General features: G+C 41.1%; 1 protein-coding gene across 1 annotated transcript; it reads right to left on the bottom strand.

The window, feature by feature from the left end:
* Nucleotides 1–14,204: 14,204 nt before the first annotated feature.
* On the bottom strand, nucleotides 14,205–20,683 carry PGLS (6-phosphogluconolactonase). The gene is made up of 5 exons (XM_063294006.1): nucleotides 20,257–20,683; nucleotides 18,514–18,621; nucleotides 17,499–17,600; nucleotides 15,519–15,659; nucleotides 14,205–14,736 (listed from the first exon to the last, which is right to left on the bottom strand). Exons 1-5 carry the CDS (start codon nucleotides 20,557–20,559, stop codon nucleotides 14,599–14,601), a joined length of 792 nt encoding a protein of 263 aa, XP_063150076.1. The 5' UTR covers nucleotides 20,560–20,683; the 3' UTR covers nucleotides 14,205–14,598.
* Between the last annotated feature and the right edge of the window lie 639 nt (nucleotides 20,684–21,322).

Raw genomic sequence — 21,322 nt, 5'->3', positions numbered from 1 at the left:
AGGCTGCATCACTGTGATGATGCATTAATTCACAGTTAATATATCTTTGTTCATGTTGGACTGGTTAAGATAGGATACTTAACTACTCTACAGATGATCCCCGTGTCCAAGAATTGTTTGAATTCTGCAAACACGCTAATAGGTTTTGCCTCCAAGTCTGGAATCTGGAGAAGTATTCCACTGCTTTAAAACCTGGATGTCAGCAGCCTTGCAAAAGTAACTGAAGATATACAGGATGAATTATTTGAAACTGACGGTCTGCAAGTGTGGGACCTGAGTTTTGGAGAGTTTAAGATTTCTTCTTGGTTGTAAAATCTTTTAATTAAACTTTTTTCAATTTCCTGCAACATCTGTCTTGTTAGGAACTGTCAACTGGACATTTACACCCCCTTGATTCATTTCTTGGAATTATTTGATGGCAGAAAGTACAGCTGCAACCAACATCCCATAATAAACCCCACCCCAGTTAACCAGGTAGGTAGCAAAGCCATTGAATAAGATGTTATGAGCCAAACAAAATCACAGTCGACCCATTTGAACATCTGGAGTTGCATCAGAACAAATTTGAGCTCCAAGCACACTTTCTTCCAGTACATTCATAACAATTTTCTTATTCAGTACCTAGAACAATTTCCTAGTTACACAAATCAAAATGCTGTCCAGTCCAGTGCCTGTTTTTTTAAAGTTTAAAAACTCGAAAGTACTTTGACATATAGCCAACAATTTGTCTTCAGTTATCTTATATATGTGAAAAGCTTGCTCAGAGGGAAACTATACTCTTAATACTTTGTCCTTTCCATGTTTAATTAAAAATAAATGCCACACAATTTAAAGTTGCTCTTAAGTGCTACAGTCTTTACTCAGTAGTACACCCAATGCATTTACTAGGAATTATTGGGAAGTAAATATTAATCATATTACCACCAAAAGTGTTGCTGTCACAGCAATATTAGTATTTTAATCATGATTGCAGTTGATGCTTTCATGTATGGTTTATATGAACTGATTTTAATTGGCAACTGTACTTTGCCCTTAGGATAACTCAGAGGGACTTTCTCCTAGTCCTCTTCATAGAACAGACGGTCTACTCAGAAGTCCCATTGAATTTAGTAAGGCTTACACCCAAGTAACTGTGTATAGCGCAGCCAACGCAGAGCAAACCTATCCAAATGTATTCAAAAGTGCATTCCACACAGTTCAGTGAAATTTCATCCTCAGTAATTATGTTTAGGGTTGCAATCTTATTTCCAACTATATAATGATTTGAAAGCATATCCACATTTTAGCATAATTAGTTACAGAGAACAACGCACAACTGGAGTTGAATTTGGGATTGGGAAGAACACAGGCATTTAGCGGGTGAAAATTCCTGTCTGTTTTTTAACATGAATAAAAGGTGGTGGGGAGAACTCACAGTTGCTATGGCCTGTAGGCTCATCCCATCATCATTCAGTCCCACCAGAAAAAAAGAATACTCATACTCTTTAATTTTAATAACTGGGGAAAATATCAGGATAGACATAATAGATGCATCTTGCAGAAACATGGGGCATTACCTTAGCCATCCTTGAGGAATCAAAGCTGGTTCCTTCCCCAGTTGTTGGGAGAGATTTCAGCCTCCCAAACAATGTGATGTAAAAGAGTGGACAATCAACTGCTTTCTCCTGTTCCAGATACGTTGATTACAACTTACAGAATTGGCATCACTTGAGTCAGAATGCCATACAGATGAATAAACTTACACACAGTGTGCCATTGTATGATGATGCAAATTATGTAATTTCTGACATTTTATTTATTTTTATTTATTATTCGAATTTAATGACTGCCCATCTCCCCCAAAAGAGGGACTCTGGGTGGTGATTATGCAAACGATGTAAGTTGCAGTGGAAATGCTGTCCCTTGTATGTAAAGTCTGTGGCGCTGAGATTCAGTAAGTCATGCTTTCAATTAAAGAGTGTTTAACGTAGCTTGAATGTATATTGCAAAGGCAATGGTGTTAAGTTGCACAATGCATTTCCTAAGAGTTAAAAACTGATGCATCACTCCTGCATTAAAAGGCAGAAGAGAAAAGCAGCACAAGAAGGAGAGGGAAGAAGGAATAAACTTCCAGGCCACCCTACCATTAGGCAGAGTGAGGCAACTGACTTACTGTAGGTGGCAGATGCTGGAAGTGGTAGACATCTCCCCTCATTCTCCCTGAATATGGTAGGTCACCCGGCTTGGTGCCTCCAATCAACTATGTAGTCCTAGGACTAATGTTGGAATGAAATATAACTGACCGTGTGGTTCAGATACATTTATGTATATGAAATTATGAGGAGGGTATTATCTGCCTCTTTGCTTTGAACAGCAAAATGTCTTGGGTTTAGCTCTGTGAAAACTCCTTGTTTTGATGAAAAAAGATTGTTTGATGGGGGGGAGCTTCATGTATTTAATGTATAATCTGTTCTGAGGCACTGTGCTGTATATAGTCAGACAATTCAATTTGACAAAATGTATTTTGAAAAGTTGATACCATCTTACAGAATAACTATGATTTTATGTTCAACCAAAAGAACCAGTGGTTTCTATTTTTGAATTGGCATGAGGCTATTGCAAGCAGAGAAGAAGCTTTAGCAATGTTTATGGGCGGGAAAGGCAGCATAAGTTCAGATAAGGCCAGTAATCCTTGGTGAGAGACAAAAGGTAAGAACACAGTAAGGTTCCTGTTTCCATCTGCAAAATGTTGGACCATCTTTGCTCATGCACTTTGCACTTCCAATTAGAAATCAAGCTTCTTCCAAAGGCATCTTTTCCAGGAAGATTTTGGCTCAGTAGCTCTCGTGCTTTTTCTAACCAGTTAAGTCCTAGCTGAATTCATTCTTGGCATAATATTATGGTTGAACAAAAATATGTTGAGGTCAGTTCCCATATATAACAAATTAGTAAATCTGTAGGCTGGACTTCAGACAATTCTGACTTGCCCATTTAGCAATATTTTTATGCTGATTTTTAACCATAATGATTCTTGCACTGTAATCAAATCAGATTTATAGACAGATAATATTGGCATGCTAATTATGGATGGCTTAGTTTTTTGGCATAGAGAAGCCTTCTCCAGCTTGAGGCCCTTCAGATACATTAGAGAAGAACACGCCTTGGCACTGGAGAAGTCATTTCCTTAACATCTTCCTGCTCAAGGAAAAACAGCCCTGAAGCAAAATAAATGAATCTCTTTCTTAAGTCATCTGTTTGGGGAACAGGTATCAAATAAACTTTTGCTGATGCACAACTACTGTGGATCCTACAGCTGCTCTTCCTCCACCAAAGGAACAAAGAAGGTCCTTGATATCCTTCAGAATGCTGTTTCCAATAATTTTGAACACTCTGGGCAAATGGTATCACTGTTATCTCATTCCCATTACTACCATCTAACTTGGCACCCTCCAGATGGGTTCAGCTGGGAACTGGTTGGATCTCTGGGACTTTGGACTCCAGAGTGGAGCAGGTTGGAGAAGGCTGATACAGGTAGTTCCTGAGGGAGAAGAACCAAGGAGCAACTACCCTCAGCCAAACCAACTGAAGGAAGCTTACCTTTTTCTGACGCAGTCAAATGTTGATGGATGTTAAGAGAGATCAGTACCATCACAATGGAGAGGACTGCTCACAGCTCAGGGGAAAAGCATGCATTGCATGGACACATTGCTGAGGTGAGTTTCAGTCTCCTTTGAGATTGGGACTTTGGAGAGATGCCAGGCTGGTCCAGTAGTTTGAACATACTGAGAGCCTCATATTTTCCTACTCAACAGAGGCTCACATACTTGAATCCTGCACCTTATAAAAATAAATATCCCTAACTAGATATCAGGTGAAGGGAATCTAGTGCTCTCCTGTACATAAACATTTTCTTTATTTAAATGTCCCCCTCACTATCATCAGAGAGCATTTTATTCCAAGAGCTCCCAGCTATAATTTCAGAAGGCAGCTAATCCACATGCCCGTTTGCCACCTTCTTGGCCATTTGTGAGGAGCGGGCTTTAGTTGGACTCCAATTATTCCAGACTGGCCTTTTACAATTAGAAATGTCATCCTTCCAAATTGATACATGATGCCATGAGGTACAAACATGTTTTTACAATGGTGTGACACGAATCAAAATTCCCGGAAGACAGCTGGCTGGCTTTCCTGCAAAAGAAAACCTTTTACACACTAACCATTAAAAAGAATATAATTTTGTGGGCTTCACAGAAGTAAACCCTAAACATGCATATTTATAATTTTTCAGCTTTTATGAATGTGCCAAAACTATTGGTACCTGATAATTCATAAGATAAGAGATTATTATTTTCTATAAGTGCCTGAGGCCAAGGTCCAACTTCTGTCAGCTAACAGTCATACTTTCCTTTATTATATCCGTTTCTATGCCTAGGGTAACTTCAGCAACTCAACCTCCACATTCCTTAATATTATTACTATGATTAAGAAATTATATCCCATTTTTAAAAACAGTACCCAAGAGCCCAACACAACAAATAAATAATGAAAAGCAATTTACCAACAACCAAACAACAACAGGTGAGAAGCAATAACTTACTCATTATAATAATTTGTATTAATTATTAGTACTTCATAAGGACTAGAAACATATAGTCTACATCAAACCAAAACAGGTGCCAAACTGTAGAGTGTGCTTGAGAATATGAACAAGCTTGCCGCTTTAATGACATTCTGAGGTGTTTTGGAGATGTGCATTTTGCTGCATATTTTCAAACGACAAGTTCCAAAACAGAAAATCTTTTCAGACATTTTTTTTAAGTGGGGTTTGGATTAGCTGTAAGGGAATATTTGCCAAGATCCTGGAATGATGCTACAGCTGTTTTTTGTCACTTACACCAAATCCAATTAGCATTAAATGGAATTTATTAATAATTCAATTAATAAATTAGCAACAAATGGAATTGAATGAATTAGGTATGATTTAAAAGGGGGATGGGTAAAGATAAAAAGGGATCTATAATCCAAAGTGTTTAGCAAATATGGATCTACTAATGGAAAAAAATTAAACTAAATAAAAATCAACAAAGGCTGCTGGTGCCAAATCACAGCAAAGTGTACAGCAAGATGATGTAGGGTAACTCAACAGGGTCACCTGGTGGCCACTGGTGGAAACAAACAATTAGAAACTATTAGATTAGAGGGGACAACCTGTAATATGTTTTAAGGAAAACAGCTTTTTGATAAAATGGTCCAGCTTTTAATAAAGGCATTTTTTTGATAAAGTAATTAGACAGTTTTACCTAGCAAAAAATCAAGGGGAGTCTGGTAGCACATTTTCTGACTTAACATGTTCTTAAAAAGCCTAAGATTTTGGGAGCTGCAGCTCACTTCACCAGATGCATAAGTGGCTAGAATGATGTAGGGCTTAAACTGAGGTGGGGACAAAAGGGGGAGAAGGAAGGGGAAGGTATGTTGCTTATGTGGTATGTTGCTTATGTGGATATAGGTTACCTGTGAGATGTATTACAAGTACCGTATCAGTGAAAAATTGTAACATGTCAAAAACCTGTTGTGTTTCTTGAGATCTTCTAAGATTGCCTGACATCTTTTGATGTATTAGTGAAGTCAACAATTCCTCATTCAATGATGCTAATAAGTCCTATTTTTCCAAAACAGCCATTCTGAGATCTGTTGTAGAGTGTCCTGGGAGGTTGAAATGCTCCGATAATATTTTGTCCTTGTTTTGAGTCCTGATCTCAAACGTGTTCATTAATCCTTTTGTGCAAAGGTTGTCCTCTTTGTCCCACACAGAATCCAGGGGGGCATTGCTGGGAGATTGTCATGAGTAATGATGGCGAGCAGGAAGGGGCTCCCATCCAGGCTGTAAAGCGCATGCGTAGTACTGAGGAATTAAGCAGCCATTCAAAGAGACACAGATCAGGCCCGCCTTAGCTTTTGGGGTTTATATGTCTGGGTTTTTCCCACGCTTATTCAGTTTGTTAGGATTCTGTTTATGTAGCAGTAATAAACACTAGAGAACTACTCCTCGTCTCAGTGTGATACTCACTGTTAGGACAGAGATGATGGCATATATCATATTAGAGAACGAGCAGGTGTGAAGGCACCTCTAGTCTTGTGTGTGTACTCAATGGGGCCTGTGATGATGCTGTTGATATAGATTGTGGGGGGGGGCAAAGTAGAAATGTGGGTTTGTTGCTGGGTCTGGTTCCCATGTTGCCATTATTGTCCTGTTGTTGCTTGTGAGAATCTGCTTCAGATTGGGTGGTTGTCTGCATACTAGCAGGGGGCTGTCATCTAGTGCCTGAGAAAGTGCAGCATCATTGTCCAGTATGGGATTGTAGCTTATTAATCGTGTTTGATTTGAGCTGTGAGCTGTAGGTGACAACCAGTGGTGTTCTGTTCTTGTGTTTCTGTGGTCTCTCTCTTAATAGGGCCTCCCTGGGAATTGATTTGATTTGTCAATTGATCTTGACAGGTGAGTAGTGTTGGGATTTCTTTGTTTTTGCCCAGACAAGCCATTAGTTACCATGGTAATTGAGTACTTCCTTAAGTATCGGCAGGGTGAAGAGGTCAAATTTAATTGTCCTCAGTTTGGGTGTTAAAAGCTGCATTGCCTGGGGGAGGAACCTTGCCTGGACTTGTTTAGTTTCAGTTTCCTTCTTTCTACACAGCCTCCTCCTGTCCTCTCTGAGCGTGTGTGTGAATGCACAGCTTGTAAAATATGTTTTTGTGCTTTCTGTAAATACATTTATTTTTATAGAAATGCCTGGCGTGTGATTTTTCTGATCTCTTGGGCCAAACGCTTTCCAGCATTCTGCCACAAGTAGTTCAGTCTCCAGAATGCCTGGCTTAATTCTATCAGTTGAGCATCTTTGAAGTGGATCAGAACAAATGCAGTTGTAGTATAGATGATAGATTTGGTGGTGGGTTTTCGGTGGAAGTGGGAAGCATGTAAATATGCATGGCAATCTATAGGTTTCCTGTATACTGTGGCATTATGTGTCCATGGTGTAGTTTTACAGTGACATCAAGGAAGTGGACTTTTTCTGTAGATAGGTCTACTCTGAGGCTGATGGTGGAGTAGAAGTTTTTGAAGTCATGATGGAATTATTAATTAATTATTAAGATAAATTAAAATTAATCTTATGAGAGATTAATTTATACGGGTCCAAATGATGAAAATGTTGTTTACCTGGGTGTTGTAATGGTATGTGGGAATAACCATGGGAGACAGGAGGAAGAGCGGCAGACTAGAAAACCATAATGCAAAAGGGGTGTGGGAAGCATCTCAGAAGGGCCCCTCCCTAGTTTCCTGGAAAGTAAAAGTAAAGGAAGGAAGAAATGCCTTCAGGCCTGCTGTCATGTTCACCGTTTCAATGTGCATTGTACATCGTAACGTTTCGCATGTCAAGTTAAGTTGCTGATGCGTGTTCTGTCTGGGAGGGGTCTGTGAACTCCTTCTGCTGGGTTTGTTATCTGTCTTCAGGGGAATGGAATGTGTTTGGGTTATCTACTGTGTTCAAGGTTTTCTTCCCAGGAGATCAGCAGAACTCGTTACCAGCACCTGGGGTGGGGAATTTGAAACGGTTGGGCAGGGGAGGGATTACGTTTGTACCGAGGGTTTTTAGTTTGTATTTGGCGTGCTTTTGCTCATTCTCAGCTTTCTCTGTATTTGCATACTATTCTTTAATAAACTAGATATTCTTAAGCTCTTGCTTGTGAGTCTGAGTCTGTTAGGATAGGCAATCATAAATTCTGTTATTGTAACCTTACAATAAAGGTAGTGTTAGTACTCATGGTTTGTGCTTCTTGTCTGGACTACCTCAAAGGGCTGACATCTAATTAATAAAGATACATGACCACTGAAGACAACATATACTGCTACTTTCAACATCTATTTGCTGTATTTTTAGATTTAGCATAATATTTCAATGTATGGAAAAACTGCCTATACTGTACTTTGATATATGGTGAATGCCTCATTGCTCAATAAATGTATATATTTTGGAAAGTTAGATGTATTGTTACTTTAAGGAGACCTACTTATATTTTACTCTTCACAACGTATCATTTTGCATTTTGAGTAAAGAGTATTAGTTTACCTTCTTTCTTTCTGGTGTTTTAGCACTCTAGGGAAGATTTGGTAAAAATACAGCACTGGTTTGAATTCAGGTAAAGGGTTTACATGAAATAAAAGCTAACCATTTTACAAACACAAAACAAGAGGAACAAAGTCCATTGCCCTGAATGATGTGAACGTTCAAGATTCTTTCTCAAGCAGCATGTGTCCCCCCCCCCCTTGAAATATCTTGCCCAGCAAGCCTTGGGACTGATCGATACACCTGCTGATAGCACTGCCAAACCAGGATGGATTAATCCCATAAATGATGGCAGGAAATGATCAACAGACCTCACTCCTTCCACTGTTGGGCTCTGCTTTGAAAATTAAATTGAGGGAACAGATATCTTAGTGGGCTCCCCCTTTCTCCGTGGAAGTTTTCCTTGAGCTTGTGTTTTACAGAATGGCATACTAGTTCTTAATACAGAAGTTCTCACTAGCCAAGTTAGACAGCAAGAGTTTCTGGCAATACAATGGCATCCAATTCTCGGATCAGAATCAAGGGACTTGGCAATTCCAATCACCAAGGTGTGTTGAGGAAAACCTGGAAAAAAGTGGTTAATTCAGCTGTTTTGGGGAGAGTTGGTGGACTGGGTTATTTTGAGGATGGAATTTTAGATTGTACGCCACACAGAGTCATTTTGAGATGGCAGAAATTTTGTAACACAAAATCAATAATAATTTAGAAGAACTAAGAAGTAGTCATCTTTTTTTAATAATGTCCCATCCCTGAACATTTAGTAATATTATGGGCCTCTGTAACATGACAATCTAACTTATAAAGAGCAGGATGCTGTTACAGACACGGGACAAAGTGAGTCTCTTGAGTTTTTTGTTTTGTTTTGCTTTCTGGCCGTTTGGTACTTCTAGAGTAGTCAAATTTTTTGAAAATCAGGTTGTCTTCCTAGAATAACCCCAACTGTGTCAAATAATGGCCATGATTGGTTATTCTGTGGGGAAAGGCATTCTCATTTGTCTCATATCTTTCAATAAAATCACTCACAAGGAAAATAGGTTCTGGTGCTGAACCTTAATTCAATATATCCCTTCTTATCAAGAAAGAAGTGTGGAGTGTGGATGTTCCTAAAAGCCAGTGTTAAGGTGTACTGAGGAAATTTTGGCCCTGCTCTCAAGCACCGTGATGGGATTCACACACCATACAAAGCCAATTTTCTTTTAATTATTGATCAGCCATAGTGGCCTGGTTTGGACAAAACACTAAACCATCATAGTCATGCATGACACTAATCCAAAAATAAACCACAATATGGTTTAGCACATGGGGTGAGCCAGGTGAGCGACCATCACATTGCCTCGATTGCACTTTTCACTTGATCTTTAAAGATTGGCATCTGCACACTTCTCCCCAGTGTTCTAGCTCACAGAAATAAGAATGCACATCCAGCTCACCCTATTTTTCTTATGGTTTTTCAGCTTTTTTTCCTCCTGCCCCATCATGTTTCTGGACCTTCCCTTCCTGTTACATTGCTTTTGAAATTATGTATCTGGGCTGCTAAAATGCCAGTGACCATGAGGTGGCAGCAGTGGATTAGGATTTTCTGTGTCTCTGCTGCTGGCCCAGATATGGTAGCCCTGAGAAGACTTGGCTTTTGTAAACTTCATCTCCCATTCTGCTGTTGGTCCTTTGTGGGATTACAAAGGAAGCTGAGGAGGCTACCATGCAAATTTACCCCGAGCAATATGATGTAAAAGATAGATCCTTGGGAATACATGGATGTCAACAATTGGCTATTGTAAATATTTACATGAGGTCATATATTAAGATCTAAGATTTTTTTCATTTTCCAGTCTAGTATTTTCTGGGGTCTCCTGTTCAAGCACTAACCAGGCGCACCTTTCCTGGTTTTTTGAGATCAGTGGAGGTATGCTAGATGTTGCCGTGGAATATATAATTATCATGTTCTTTATATTTTAGCCTAGTATGTTCTGCAGCTCAGGGCCACAACTAGGGTCTGTGTCACCTGGGGTAAACATGGATTCCATGCCCTTTCTGCCCCCACAGTGCTTATTTTGGTGCCCCCCACAGCGCGGCACCCAGAGCACATGCCCTGCTTGCCCCCCCCCCCCCCCCCCGCCCTCCCAGTTGTGGCCCTGGTGCAGTTCCACCATGGACTATATAGCCTCTCTATCTGATGGGGATTATAGACTAAAATATGCTTGGTAAGCTCGTGACTGCCTGGACTTGTTATATGCACCCTATGTGGCTTATTTCACTTGGCTATGAGAATCCAGGAAGTTGGATTAACTCAGTAAACCATGCTCGTAGTTCTGCTTACAGTTTGTAAGACCTAGATTTAAACAAATAGCTCTGTTAATCCACTGGCTCAGAAGCACTTTCCTGACAGAAGTGGAAAGCTGAGGTTGTCTCTATCAGGGTTTATCAAACTTTTTCAGGCAGAAGAACCTGTTTGGTTTGTTTTTTTAAAAATCTCAGAACACCTGATCTAGAGATAGAAAATTGGCTGCATTTGAATGACCTTTTTTTTTTTGGCCCTTAGTCTCTCTAATGGAATCCCATCAAGTTCCTGTAGAACTCTGGGGTCCTGTGGAACATTGTCTGAAAAACCCTGCTCTAGATGTTAGACAAAGCCTCCATCATCCTTGGCCATTTGCTCAGCTGCTTCAGGTGGAAGTTGGAATCCAGTATTATGTAAAGGGCTGTAGATATCTGACCACTAGGAGGAAGTGGATAATGTTATAATATAGTTTAATCATTGGGTGGCACTGGACAAAATTGTCTCTGGGTTTGAGTCAGGCTCTTCTGTTCTGGTTTTAGACAGGCAAAAAATTTCCTGTATTGCTTTCTGTCTCAAGTTATCTTTTAGGTCTTCCTGGACAGTGTAGACACCATCTGGCCTTTCTGGTGAGATTGCTGTGAGGAGCAGTTCGGCAAAATCTGAAAGCCACAGATATATATCTTCCTTTATACCTGCAGAGTATTGAATATTTTGCTCTATACACAAAAGTAAACATAGCTATTTTAAATCTGAAACTCTAGACTACTCTGCACCATAAAAAAAGTATGAATCTGTATAAACCAAGGGGGGAAAAGACCAATTGTATCCTGGTTCTTCTTCATCAGCCAAACAGTTTGTTCTGCAAACTTGTCTAGGAGATCTAATAAGCTTTTAAGTACCAGAGAGGGAATGGCTTCTGAAAATTGGACTGAAAGCACCAGCCAATTTGGCTAAAAAAAGACTAAGGCAGGCTTGTGCTAACAATTTGGAAAGACTGAACAAGATTTGATGTGGTTTCTCCCAGGAGAATTTAGGCTGCCTGTCTCAGAGTAGCAAGTAAAAGCTTCATCCAAGGCTGAAGAACACAGAATACAAATTGGGTGCTGCTTTATTTCTGCCTAGTGATTTTTTTCCTGTATCTTTTCCCCTTAATAGGCAACATTTCCTATTATGTTATTTTAATGATACAAAATCCTCCTTTTCATAGGAAAAATTAGAATAGCCACAATAAGCACAGAGCAAAAATACAGTAATGCAAGCTCTTAACAGAATTACTCACCTACAAAGGAAGGTGTTAGTTGCATCTCTGTATGAGTTAATCTTCTCATCATGCTTCTAGCATCTCAAATAGCACACCCAGATAAAGGATGTTTGCTTTTCAAAAGAAATTCATTGTTTATTTAATTTACTCAAAGCATCTGAATCTCATTCTTCATCCAAAAAAAAACAACGTCTTGGACAAGTCTGTTAGTTACACAGACAAAACATACCTTTGACCAAGTCTTCATATCCAAAATGTGTTTGAAATAATCAAAGCTAGGATCTAATTGTGCATAGATTACATTTGTTTTCTGTGGCACTTTAACTTTTACTTTTGTGGGGGGGGGGGATTAGCTCCTGCTAGAACTGTATCACTCTTTACATCAAGGATAGGATAACTGTGGTCCTCCAGAGGCTGTTGAACCACAAATCCCAGCAGCCCCTGCTAGCATAACCACTGGTGAAAGATACTGGGAATTTGTTCAGTAACATTTGCAGGGTCTTAAATTTTCACCCCTGCTTTGTGTTCCCCTGTGAAATATTCATCACTTTCATATTCCAACCTTATGCAGCTTATGGCCTCGTTGTCCTTTCTCCTCACCACAATCCAATGAGGTAGATTTGACTGAGGGATTGGCCCAAGACAACCAGTTTCATGTTGACTGGGGTTTTGAACCTAAGTCTCTAGGTATAATAGAACATTTAACTTCTATCTTTTAATGCCTGGATGAGGTATACGCTGCTCCATTTTACCTGACATTTGTTGGGCCTGTGTGACCTTCTGTGCCATGAAGCAAACACATCGCCATTTCATTTCCCCATTACTGTGTCGTGTAAACAAGCAGCCATTTGGGTCTTACACAAATCAGAGGTTCTAACCTACAAGTCTGGGAAAGATTGACAGTGCATTTCTGCAGCCTTCCAGAGTCCCTAGAATATGCAAGCTTTCCATCACAACGAAAGACATTTCACCAGCAACAAATAGTTGGACTGTGCTTTTTGTGTAAACCCCCTGCATGTATAAAAATGCAGGCACTGAACTAGATGGTACTTATTAATTTTCCATTACTCAACTGCTACTGAAGTACAAATACATTCAATTCCATAGACCAATTAAAACAATATTCCCAGAAGCTGCTCGCTGTCTTCATGCATTCTTCCTAGACTAATTAATTCCTCTTGTTCACTAGGCAGCTAATAAAAAACACTGGTTTCCATGCTTTCTAAAGCCAGCCATCAACGAAGAGCAACCAAGCAAAGCTCCTCAGAAACATTTTAGGAAGCACTACAACAGGGACTTACAATGGGCCAAATCTAGGACAGCTTTTAGTGGACCAGCCTTCCCTATTCAAGTATCTTCCAAATATGCTGGACCTGATCTTTCCTAGTTAACAGCCTGGGAATTGTGGGATTTGGCCCAACAAATTTAAGGGTGCTAGGTGTGAGTCCTAGTGGTCTTTCTTCACCCCCTTTATCCACTGCCTGCCACCCTGTGCCCATGATTCCCTGGGATCTTTGTGTGTCAGGGACAGTGTCTCAAAGATTGGGCCACCGTGTAACATCTGGACAACCACCAGGTACCAAAAAAGATGTTGCAGCCTACAAAATATGGTATGGTAGCTACATGGATGTGTCCATAAAATAATCAGGACCTGAGCTCAGTCTGAGGGAATCTTTACCTTTACTTTAAACAGGACTTGGCTGAAGCACAGCTGATATAAAGAGCACCTGGGAAGCATATGGAAGACTTAGGTGTGACTGACAGTGTTCAGTAGAAGGAAACAGGCAAGCTTACACGTATGCTGAAGTTATTAGACACAGGACAGTATGACACAGGGCAGTTTATTCCAAATCTCAGCTTTTTAAAAAATCAAATTACTCCTTATATAATTTGGAGTAGAATATAACTGAAAGTGCACAAGCAACCTAGAGAAGCATCTGAGCAGGACTTCTGGAATGTAGAAGCAGGATGTCCATGTCCTTCATTGTATCTTCAAGCAATCAAAGCAAATGAAGCAAAAAAGCCGAAACACATTGGCTTAAGCAAATTTAAGCAAAATTGAATACATTTGCAAAGGTCTAAGACATCAATTGTGTTGACCTTTCCAACATATTCTTGAGATCCAAAGGCCTATTACCCTTGTCACTTAGAAGAATGCAGAACAAAAGTTAAATTCAGCTTTACACACCCTGCCCACATCCTTATCATTTCTTTCTCCAAGCCCTTTCCAGCCAAAATCAATCCCACTTGCCCGCAAAATAGGCAATGGCTGAGAACCATGTGATTTCCATCAGCATGGCTTTCCCAAACTGGCACCCCCCTGATATGTTAAAGTACAATTGTCATGATTCTCAATCATCATTCAGATTACATGGAAATGGAAGCGGTGGTCTAACGCATGAGGACATGGGTCAGGGAATATGCTAATATGCTGAGTGTTAAACCTCTACTGACTCAACATCATAAAGTTAATCTGCCATGGCAGATACACCCAGAAAATAGAATAGGCCTCACTGCTCCCAATACTTAATAGTTAAAAAAAAATCACACAGAGAAGAGGAAGACATTGTGCCAGCACTGAGTGAATTTAATTTACACCTTTAATTGTGCATTCATTGTACACCACATTAGACCATTCACATGATAAAGACTGTAACCAACTCTCTTGATACCTAGTAGCTGGACCCAAGCATTTCCCATGTCACACTTTGTCCTAGTTAAGCAATAATCATATTTGTTACACCGTGCTCCACAAACTTACACTTCTTAAAATGTAAAAAAATTCAGGGGAGGGAAAGGAGGAGAAAAAGAAAAGAAAGACAGTGTTAGTTCAGTGCTGCTCCTGAGCGCTACGACCAGACGTGGAGACCGTGACCTGGAATGTTAATGGGTCGGGCTCTACCCACACCCCGTACTTGCTGGACTTCTCCCAACCTGGAAGGTTGCAAGACATGAAGCTCCTACAAGATGGAATGCTTCTCAAAGGGAATTGTCAACTCCTTTGCAGCTGGCTCATCCAGGAACCAGTAAAGCTTCCCAGTATGTGGCTGGACAAGGGCAGCCGGCAGTGGGTTTTCCTCGTTGCCTTCCAAAATACGCTGTGGTGGGAACCAAGAATGTCAGGCTGTCATACTTTCAAAGTCTACACTTTGCACGTGGTATTCAAAATGCTGATATAGGCATCACATTTTAAATTGTGAGCCACCCAGGGTCATTTTGGAGTCAAGCAGTGTCTAAATCTAACAAAACAGATACATAAATAAAACTTTTCCTACCCCCCACCCCATTCCTTGCTAGGAGACACAGAGCACAGTCACAGGTGAGCTACTGCCAAGGGAAGAACTTTACTCTTCCTTGGAAAATCCTAAAGTAGAAGGAAGGAGATTCCCAGCCATCATTAAAAAGCTAATGTGTGCACTGGACAAAGCCACAACTGGATTCTGAAGTAAATCAGTTGGATTTCTCAGTGTCTTAGCCCAGTATAACTAATCACTCTCCAGCTCAGCCAGCCAGGGAGGAAAGAACAAAACCTTTCCAAGAAACTTTTCTGAACAGAGCTGAAAAACAGGAGCAGCAGTCTCTGGCCCATAAGCTATATGTACTACCAGCATCTTCTCTGCAACCCCTAGAATTCCCTTACTTTGTACCACCAAAATTTGGGGGCAAAATTTGGAAATTTGATGGCATGACTTCGTTGTTGTTTAAGGAGGGGGATGTCTGAAATAATAAAGGAAAAGTACATGAAGGTTTAAGGGGCTTACAAATTTTACTCCCTTGCAAAAAACACTCTTCCAAAAGGCTGAATATTTTGCCTCACCCCTCTGATGACATCACGGCCATATCCCCCACAGCACTCAAAAGCCCTTCCAAAGGAAAGTACCTTTATCACTGCAGCCTTGTTGTCCCCAGTGGCAACAAACACCACACTCCTCGCTGCATTCAGCACAGGCAAAGTCAGTGTGATCCGCTCTGAGGGGGGCTTTGGGGAATCGCTAATGGCAGCCACAATCTTCTCCCGCTCCTGTCACAGGAAAGTAAATACGGACCATAATGAAAGAAGGGAAAGATAGATCTTGGAAGTAACATGGCCCAGAGCTATGTTTATTCCGTCTTTATCCATTGGTGCTCTCTTGATGTATTGGCACTACAACTCCCAGAACCTGCAGGCCAATGCATGAGGACAGCATTAGGTTAGTGACAGCTAAACCCAAAGAACCAAACAGCGAACTGACAAGAAACTTGTCAATTCACATCTTCTGTTTGGGCAAATGCAAACAGAGCACAGCATTCCCCAAGTCTTAAAAAGAAGAGAGCAAACTATCTTACAGGGTGCAGAGTGTTCAGACTTAATCACCTCTTGGAATGTTTCTGTCCCAAATGGAGTCCTCAGCAGAGAACAAGCTCTGTTTGCCTAATAGGTCTTCCCATCCTTTGAGGAGATTTTCCCACACAATACATGTATATATTAACAAACACTAACAAGGTTTAAGGAATTGAATTGTTTAACCAATTAATGCTTTAACTGTTAGGGGTCAGTCTCAACTGTAGCTGGTATACTGGTTACCTGCACCCTCATATACTATTGGAAGCTATTTCACTTTTACTGTGTTACCATAATATATATGGATGGATGGATGGATGGATGGATGGATGGAGTTCCCCCTTCTAAAAATCATACAGTCTCCTTTGTTAATTTGCCAGATCACCACTTTCTTCATAGGCACTTAAATTGAAGCTGATATAAGGTAGTTAATGTAATCTAATTTATAAATCACTCAGAGGATTGAACGTTAAGGGGTCCATCTCTAAATGGGTCAACACCACATATTCTCAAGTTTCCACCTCAGTAGAGTCTAAAGAGTTGCTCAGATCAGCTGAAGAAAGGGTCAGAGGAAGCTTCAAAAGTTATAGGAACAGATGATACATGATCAGGAGGAAAGGAAGTTTTTATTAATACCCACAAGAGAAGCCTATCCATGTCTGTTTCAAAAATCTGGATGGCTTCCCCAGTGGCTGGAGATTCTACTTGTCACCAGACCAAAGGGGTTACTTCCACCTTTGAACCATCTGTGAAAGAAATCAATTGTGCTTATTTTCACAAGGTTTTACATTTTGCCATTTATTATTTTCTTGGTGGTTCCAGTTAGTAATAGGCCTCACTATGCTGTGGACAGGCAACTCTTTGGGTCTAGCGGGCACACCTAGAATTTGAACACTAAGTTGTAGGACCTCCCTCAAAATAGTCATCATGGCAGGAGGCCTTGCCTAGTCACAAACTAGCTGCTCTGGGAGATGTGGCCAGTGGCATAGCACCTGTTTAATAGAAAGGAAATTGAGGAAGGTGCTCTCTTCTACCCTGGCCTTCCAGGATGTTCTCTGGCATTTTTGTCCTACTGTTGCTGTTATGGGGATGGGAATTTGACTAAGGCTGGCAGAGACAAAGTTGACTCCCCTATCTCCCCCAGGCAGATCAATCATACTGACAGCCAGGCTGATATTTCACAGTAGCCGCTGGGGATTAGCTCTGGCTCTAGACTTCTTTAGAATGCAGGAGTCGCAGAATTAAGGATAGCTCTTGTTCTCAACATACATTTGCCCAATTAATTATTTCCTGCTGCTGCCCAAGGAAAATCTATTTCAATACCCTGGTTAACACATCACTTTTTAAAAGGATAATCTGTCACAAGTAAATGATAGTAGACCTTAATCTGATTACTCTGAGCTTCCTCAGAATAGCCAGCAGGATTCTGCTCCTTCAACCCCCAACAGCCATGACTCCATCTAACAGGATTACACACATGTTTTCTACTCAAGCAGCAGCAGAAAAAAAATTCACCTACAGCTCCTCTCTTTGGCTCACCTGTAGTAGGGGATGATCTGGAAAAAGAGAGCAGGTATGTCCATCTGGTCCTACTCCTAAAATCAAGAGGTCAAACACGGGCATATCTTCACCCTGGAAGGCCTGCGGGACAGAAACACAACTGAGGATTGAAATACCACGTTCACTTCCCTACTTATTCAACTTTTATAGTGCCACTTGGTGTACACTTATTAAAGGAGTTTTCAAAGAAAAATATATTAGCAAGAACATAAACATGGGGATAACTGCCCCCAAAAAGCACAATTATAATCTAGAAAAATAACAATGTCTTTGCCTGGTATCGCAAAGCACTAATATATGAATCAGGTGGTATTTTTGTGTTAAAAGTTTCCATGATCTAGTTATTGTGAATTTTAATCCTTTAGAAGAATACATTTTCCCACAATCAGTTTTGGTACTGTAGTTATCCTGAACTTGATCTGCGATTTCAAGCATTTAGAGGAAGTATTCCTATTTGCATTGGTTAACTAGTCCAAGGGGTCTTTATCTGATTGAAGAAGACGGGTTAGCTTTCTATATCACATCATCATAGATGTTGCAGGATTACAGTTTTAGGAATTCAGAGCTAAAAAGCTAACCAGAGCACAGTAGAAGTGTTGTAATAACTTCATGCAGCATACTTCCACTTTAATCTACTTTGTTCAACTTGCCACTATAACTGTTTAGCCTGCCCAAGGCCTCTAAAAGGACATCAGCTAGAAACTTACAATGAGCAGGCCTTTTACAGGTCTGGGCTAAACACTGTGTCACGAACCTAAATTCAAAGTTAGTAGCTCATCAACTTTTCGTCAAACATCCAGGAACTTTTATCAGTACTGAATGGCAAAACAGCAGATCAGATCAAGAGGAGCTACTAAGAACAGGGAGTTCTTGGGAAGAATTCTCAGTGAGGATTTAATTTCACTTCCAAACACTGTGCCTTACTTTCAAGTTACTAACACCTTACAAGAAAATCTGTCTCTGGCAAATAAAAATACACCAACTCCCAGCATACCTTTTTCAGTTTTTCAGCATAATCTGCTGCTGCCTCTTCTACTGGTAGTGAAGGGTTGATAACAACTATTTGGTCATCAGGTATAGCAATTTTAGAAAGGAGGTATGTCTGAAATAAACAAAACACAAATCATATTACAGAATAACAAAAATAACTGATCAGGCTTACTTATGATATTTTCGCTGTCCTTTCACACAAAAAACAGGTTGGACCTAATATAAGTCTCTCACAGAAAGGAGAGGCTGCTGTCTCAAGAGGGGAATTCCACTGGTACAAATGGGGGGAATAGAAGGCAATCTATTCCATTCTGCTGCTACCCCTCAAGAACCTCCCTAGTGGACAGAAGAGCCCTTTAAGAATGGGAAAAGAATGTTGCTGGGGAAGGATGGAATAGGTAGGGGCTACATCTCCATCCACTGCTGGGAGCACTCAGTGCAATCTTACTCAGAGACTGTTTCCTCTGGCAAAATAAAAGCAGGATCAAACCCTATGAAATCATCATCTGACATGTACCTCTTCCTATTTCATTTCCTTTTTTTTCAGTATAATTGTCAGCCTCATGAAACCTGAGTCTGATTTCTTTTTTCCTCCAGCCTGTAAGTGCCATGTTTCTCACGGGTGTGATATAAATAAGAAAATAAATTAAACACCCCACAAATGACCCTTCCCCCACTACTCTATCTCCATGCTAGCATGTCTTTCCTTGTGTAACTGTCATCTTCCATGTGGCAATTAAAGATGTACGACTCCTACCAAGGAAAAAAAACATGTAACTTTGTAATGGTCATCTACTCCTACACAGAGCTCAGGGAACCATCATTTACACCTGGAGTACTGGACAAGGCAAATCTTCCAGAATCTGGGAGTTTCTCTGTCTGCAAATGATTTAGACCAACAGTCAGATTAATACAGAATGGAACTGATTTCATACTTTTCCACAAAAGTAGGCAGAAGGTAGCCTAGCACACCAGCAGTCCATTGACCAATATTTTTGGCAGTCAATTGAATCTCCACTGACTATCTCACAAAAGACTCTATGCTAGTTAGATTGGAGCCAGACTCTGGATGTGCATATTTTTAACATGAGCATCCATACACCAAACTGCTATAGCTTAAATAGGTATTTCTGCTATGCAAATTTAAAACCCGTCAGCAAACCATAGAGATCCTAGTTACAAAGGAGAAGTTGCCCAGGCAGACAGACGGAAATCAGCCCATCCAAAAATATTAAGCAACAAGCTGCAGACACTTGTTTTCTAATACAGATTCACAGGCAGCAGATTACAGCTCCATGCATGGCTTGCGTATTAGGGTTTGTATCGACAGGGACTGATATTGCATCAATCTCCTCGAGATTTTTGTACTGAAAGGCAGGAAATACATTTACAGTAAGGATGGTTGGGGGGGGCGGAGGTCGCATATAGGATGCTGAACAAAGGAGATCTCAGCCTGGTTCTGCAAGGCGTTTGCAGTACCAAGGGAAAATAGTTATTTTTTATTGGTAAAGCACCGTGGACAGGTATTCCTGTTAAATCGCGGTCCGCAGGGACTGTGGGTGAAAAAAGAACGATAACGCTTAAAGCAGCAGCCCATCCCTGCAGCCTCAGGTTTACCGACATCAACCGAGGGAGTCCACGCCCAACCTTCCTGCTTGGCGAAAGTCGCCAAGGAAACACGCCCCCAGGGATCAGACCCACCACCCACCCCGCATTTAGGCCCCACTCGCCCCTCCTCGAGAGACACCTTGTAGGCGCCGTAGTTGCTCTCCGGGTCGTTCAGCGGGACCCGCCGCTCGTCCACGAAAGCCAGGAGCCACCGGGCAGGGCAGGCAGCGGCCGCGGGTAGCTCCTGGGCCAAGATCCGCACTAGGCTTCCACCTGACAGGCCCAGGGAGAAGCGCCCACCCGGCCCGGACTGAGCTTCCCGCTGGGCCACCAGCTGGGCCAGCGCCGAGCCCAGCTCCTGCGGAGAAGGGAAGACCGAGATTTGGTGGGGGGGCGACGCTGCAGCGGCCGGGCCGCGCCGTGGCACCGAAGAGCCGGGCATGGCGAGTGAGGTGAGGAAGCAGCTGAGAGGAGGAACGAAAAAACCCGGCAGCGAAGCCGAGAGGGACCCATGGTGAGAAGGTGAGCAAGCCCGGGCGGAAGCGACAGCAGTCGTCAACGGCACCCGGGCGGAAGAAAAGGAAGCTCTCTTCGTAGGGAGAGGAGTTAAAGGGCACAAGCGGCGGAAACATATGCAAGAAGCCACCGGAAGACGGTGAAGCCAGCTTCCCCCCTGTATTTATTGGTATGCGGAATTTTGTACTGCGAAGGGAACACGAAAATAGAACTTACTGTGGATTAAAAGTACATCCTTTCTCATGGATGTATTAGGAAATGAAAAAGTGGACTAAGGTTGGGGCCATACTGGAATTTCTTTGATTTTGTCTCCATTAGAGGTCTAATATGGAATGAGATGAAAGGCAAAGACTGACATTTATTTCTTACATTTATATACGCCTTGTTTCCAGGAGCACAAGGTGGCATAGTTAAGACTCCCTCCCTCTGCTTTCCTTTTTTTAAAATAGCAATTGTATTAAAAATTACAACTACAACGATAAAAAACTAATACAAACTAAAAGAAAAAAAAGAAAAAATAGGTGCAGAAAAGAAAAAGTAAATAAAAATGGCCTTTAACTCAGAGACTGCCTGAATTAGGTATTAGAAGCTCTTCATTAGGAACAATTTATCATGACAAGAAACATTAGAGTATGATTTTAAGGCTCTGGTAGAATTTTCTGTATCTTCTGAAATTTATCACATTTAGT

The sequence above is a fragment of the Candoia aspera genome, chromosome 2 (genome assembly GCF_035149785.1).
Source record: "Candoia aspera isolate rCanAsp1 chromosome 2, rCanAsp1.hap2, whole genome shotgun sequence".
NCBI classification, from domain to species: domain Eukaryota; kingdom Metazoa; phylum Chordata; class Lepidosauria; order Squamata; family Boidae; genus Candoia; species Candoia aspera.
This window is presented reverse-complemented; position numbering and strand designations above follow the sequence as displayed.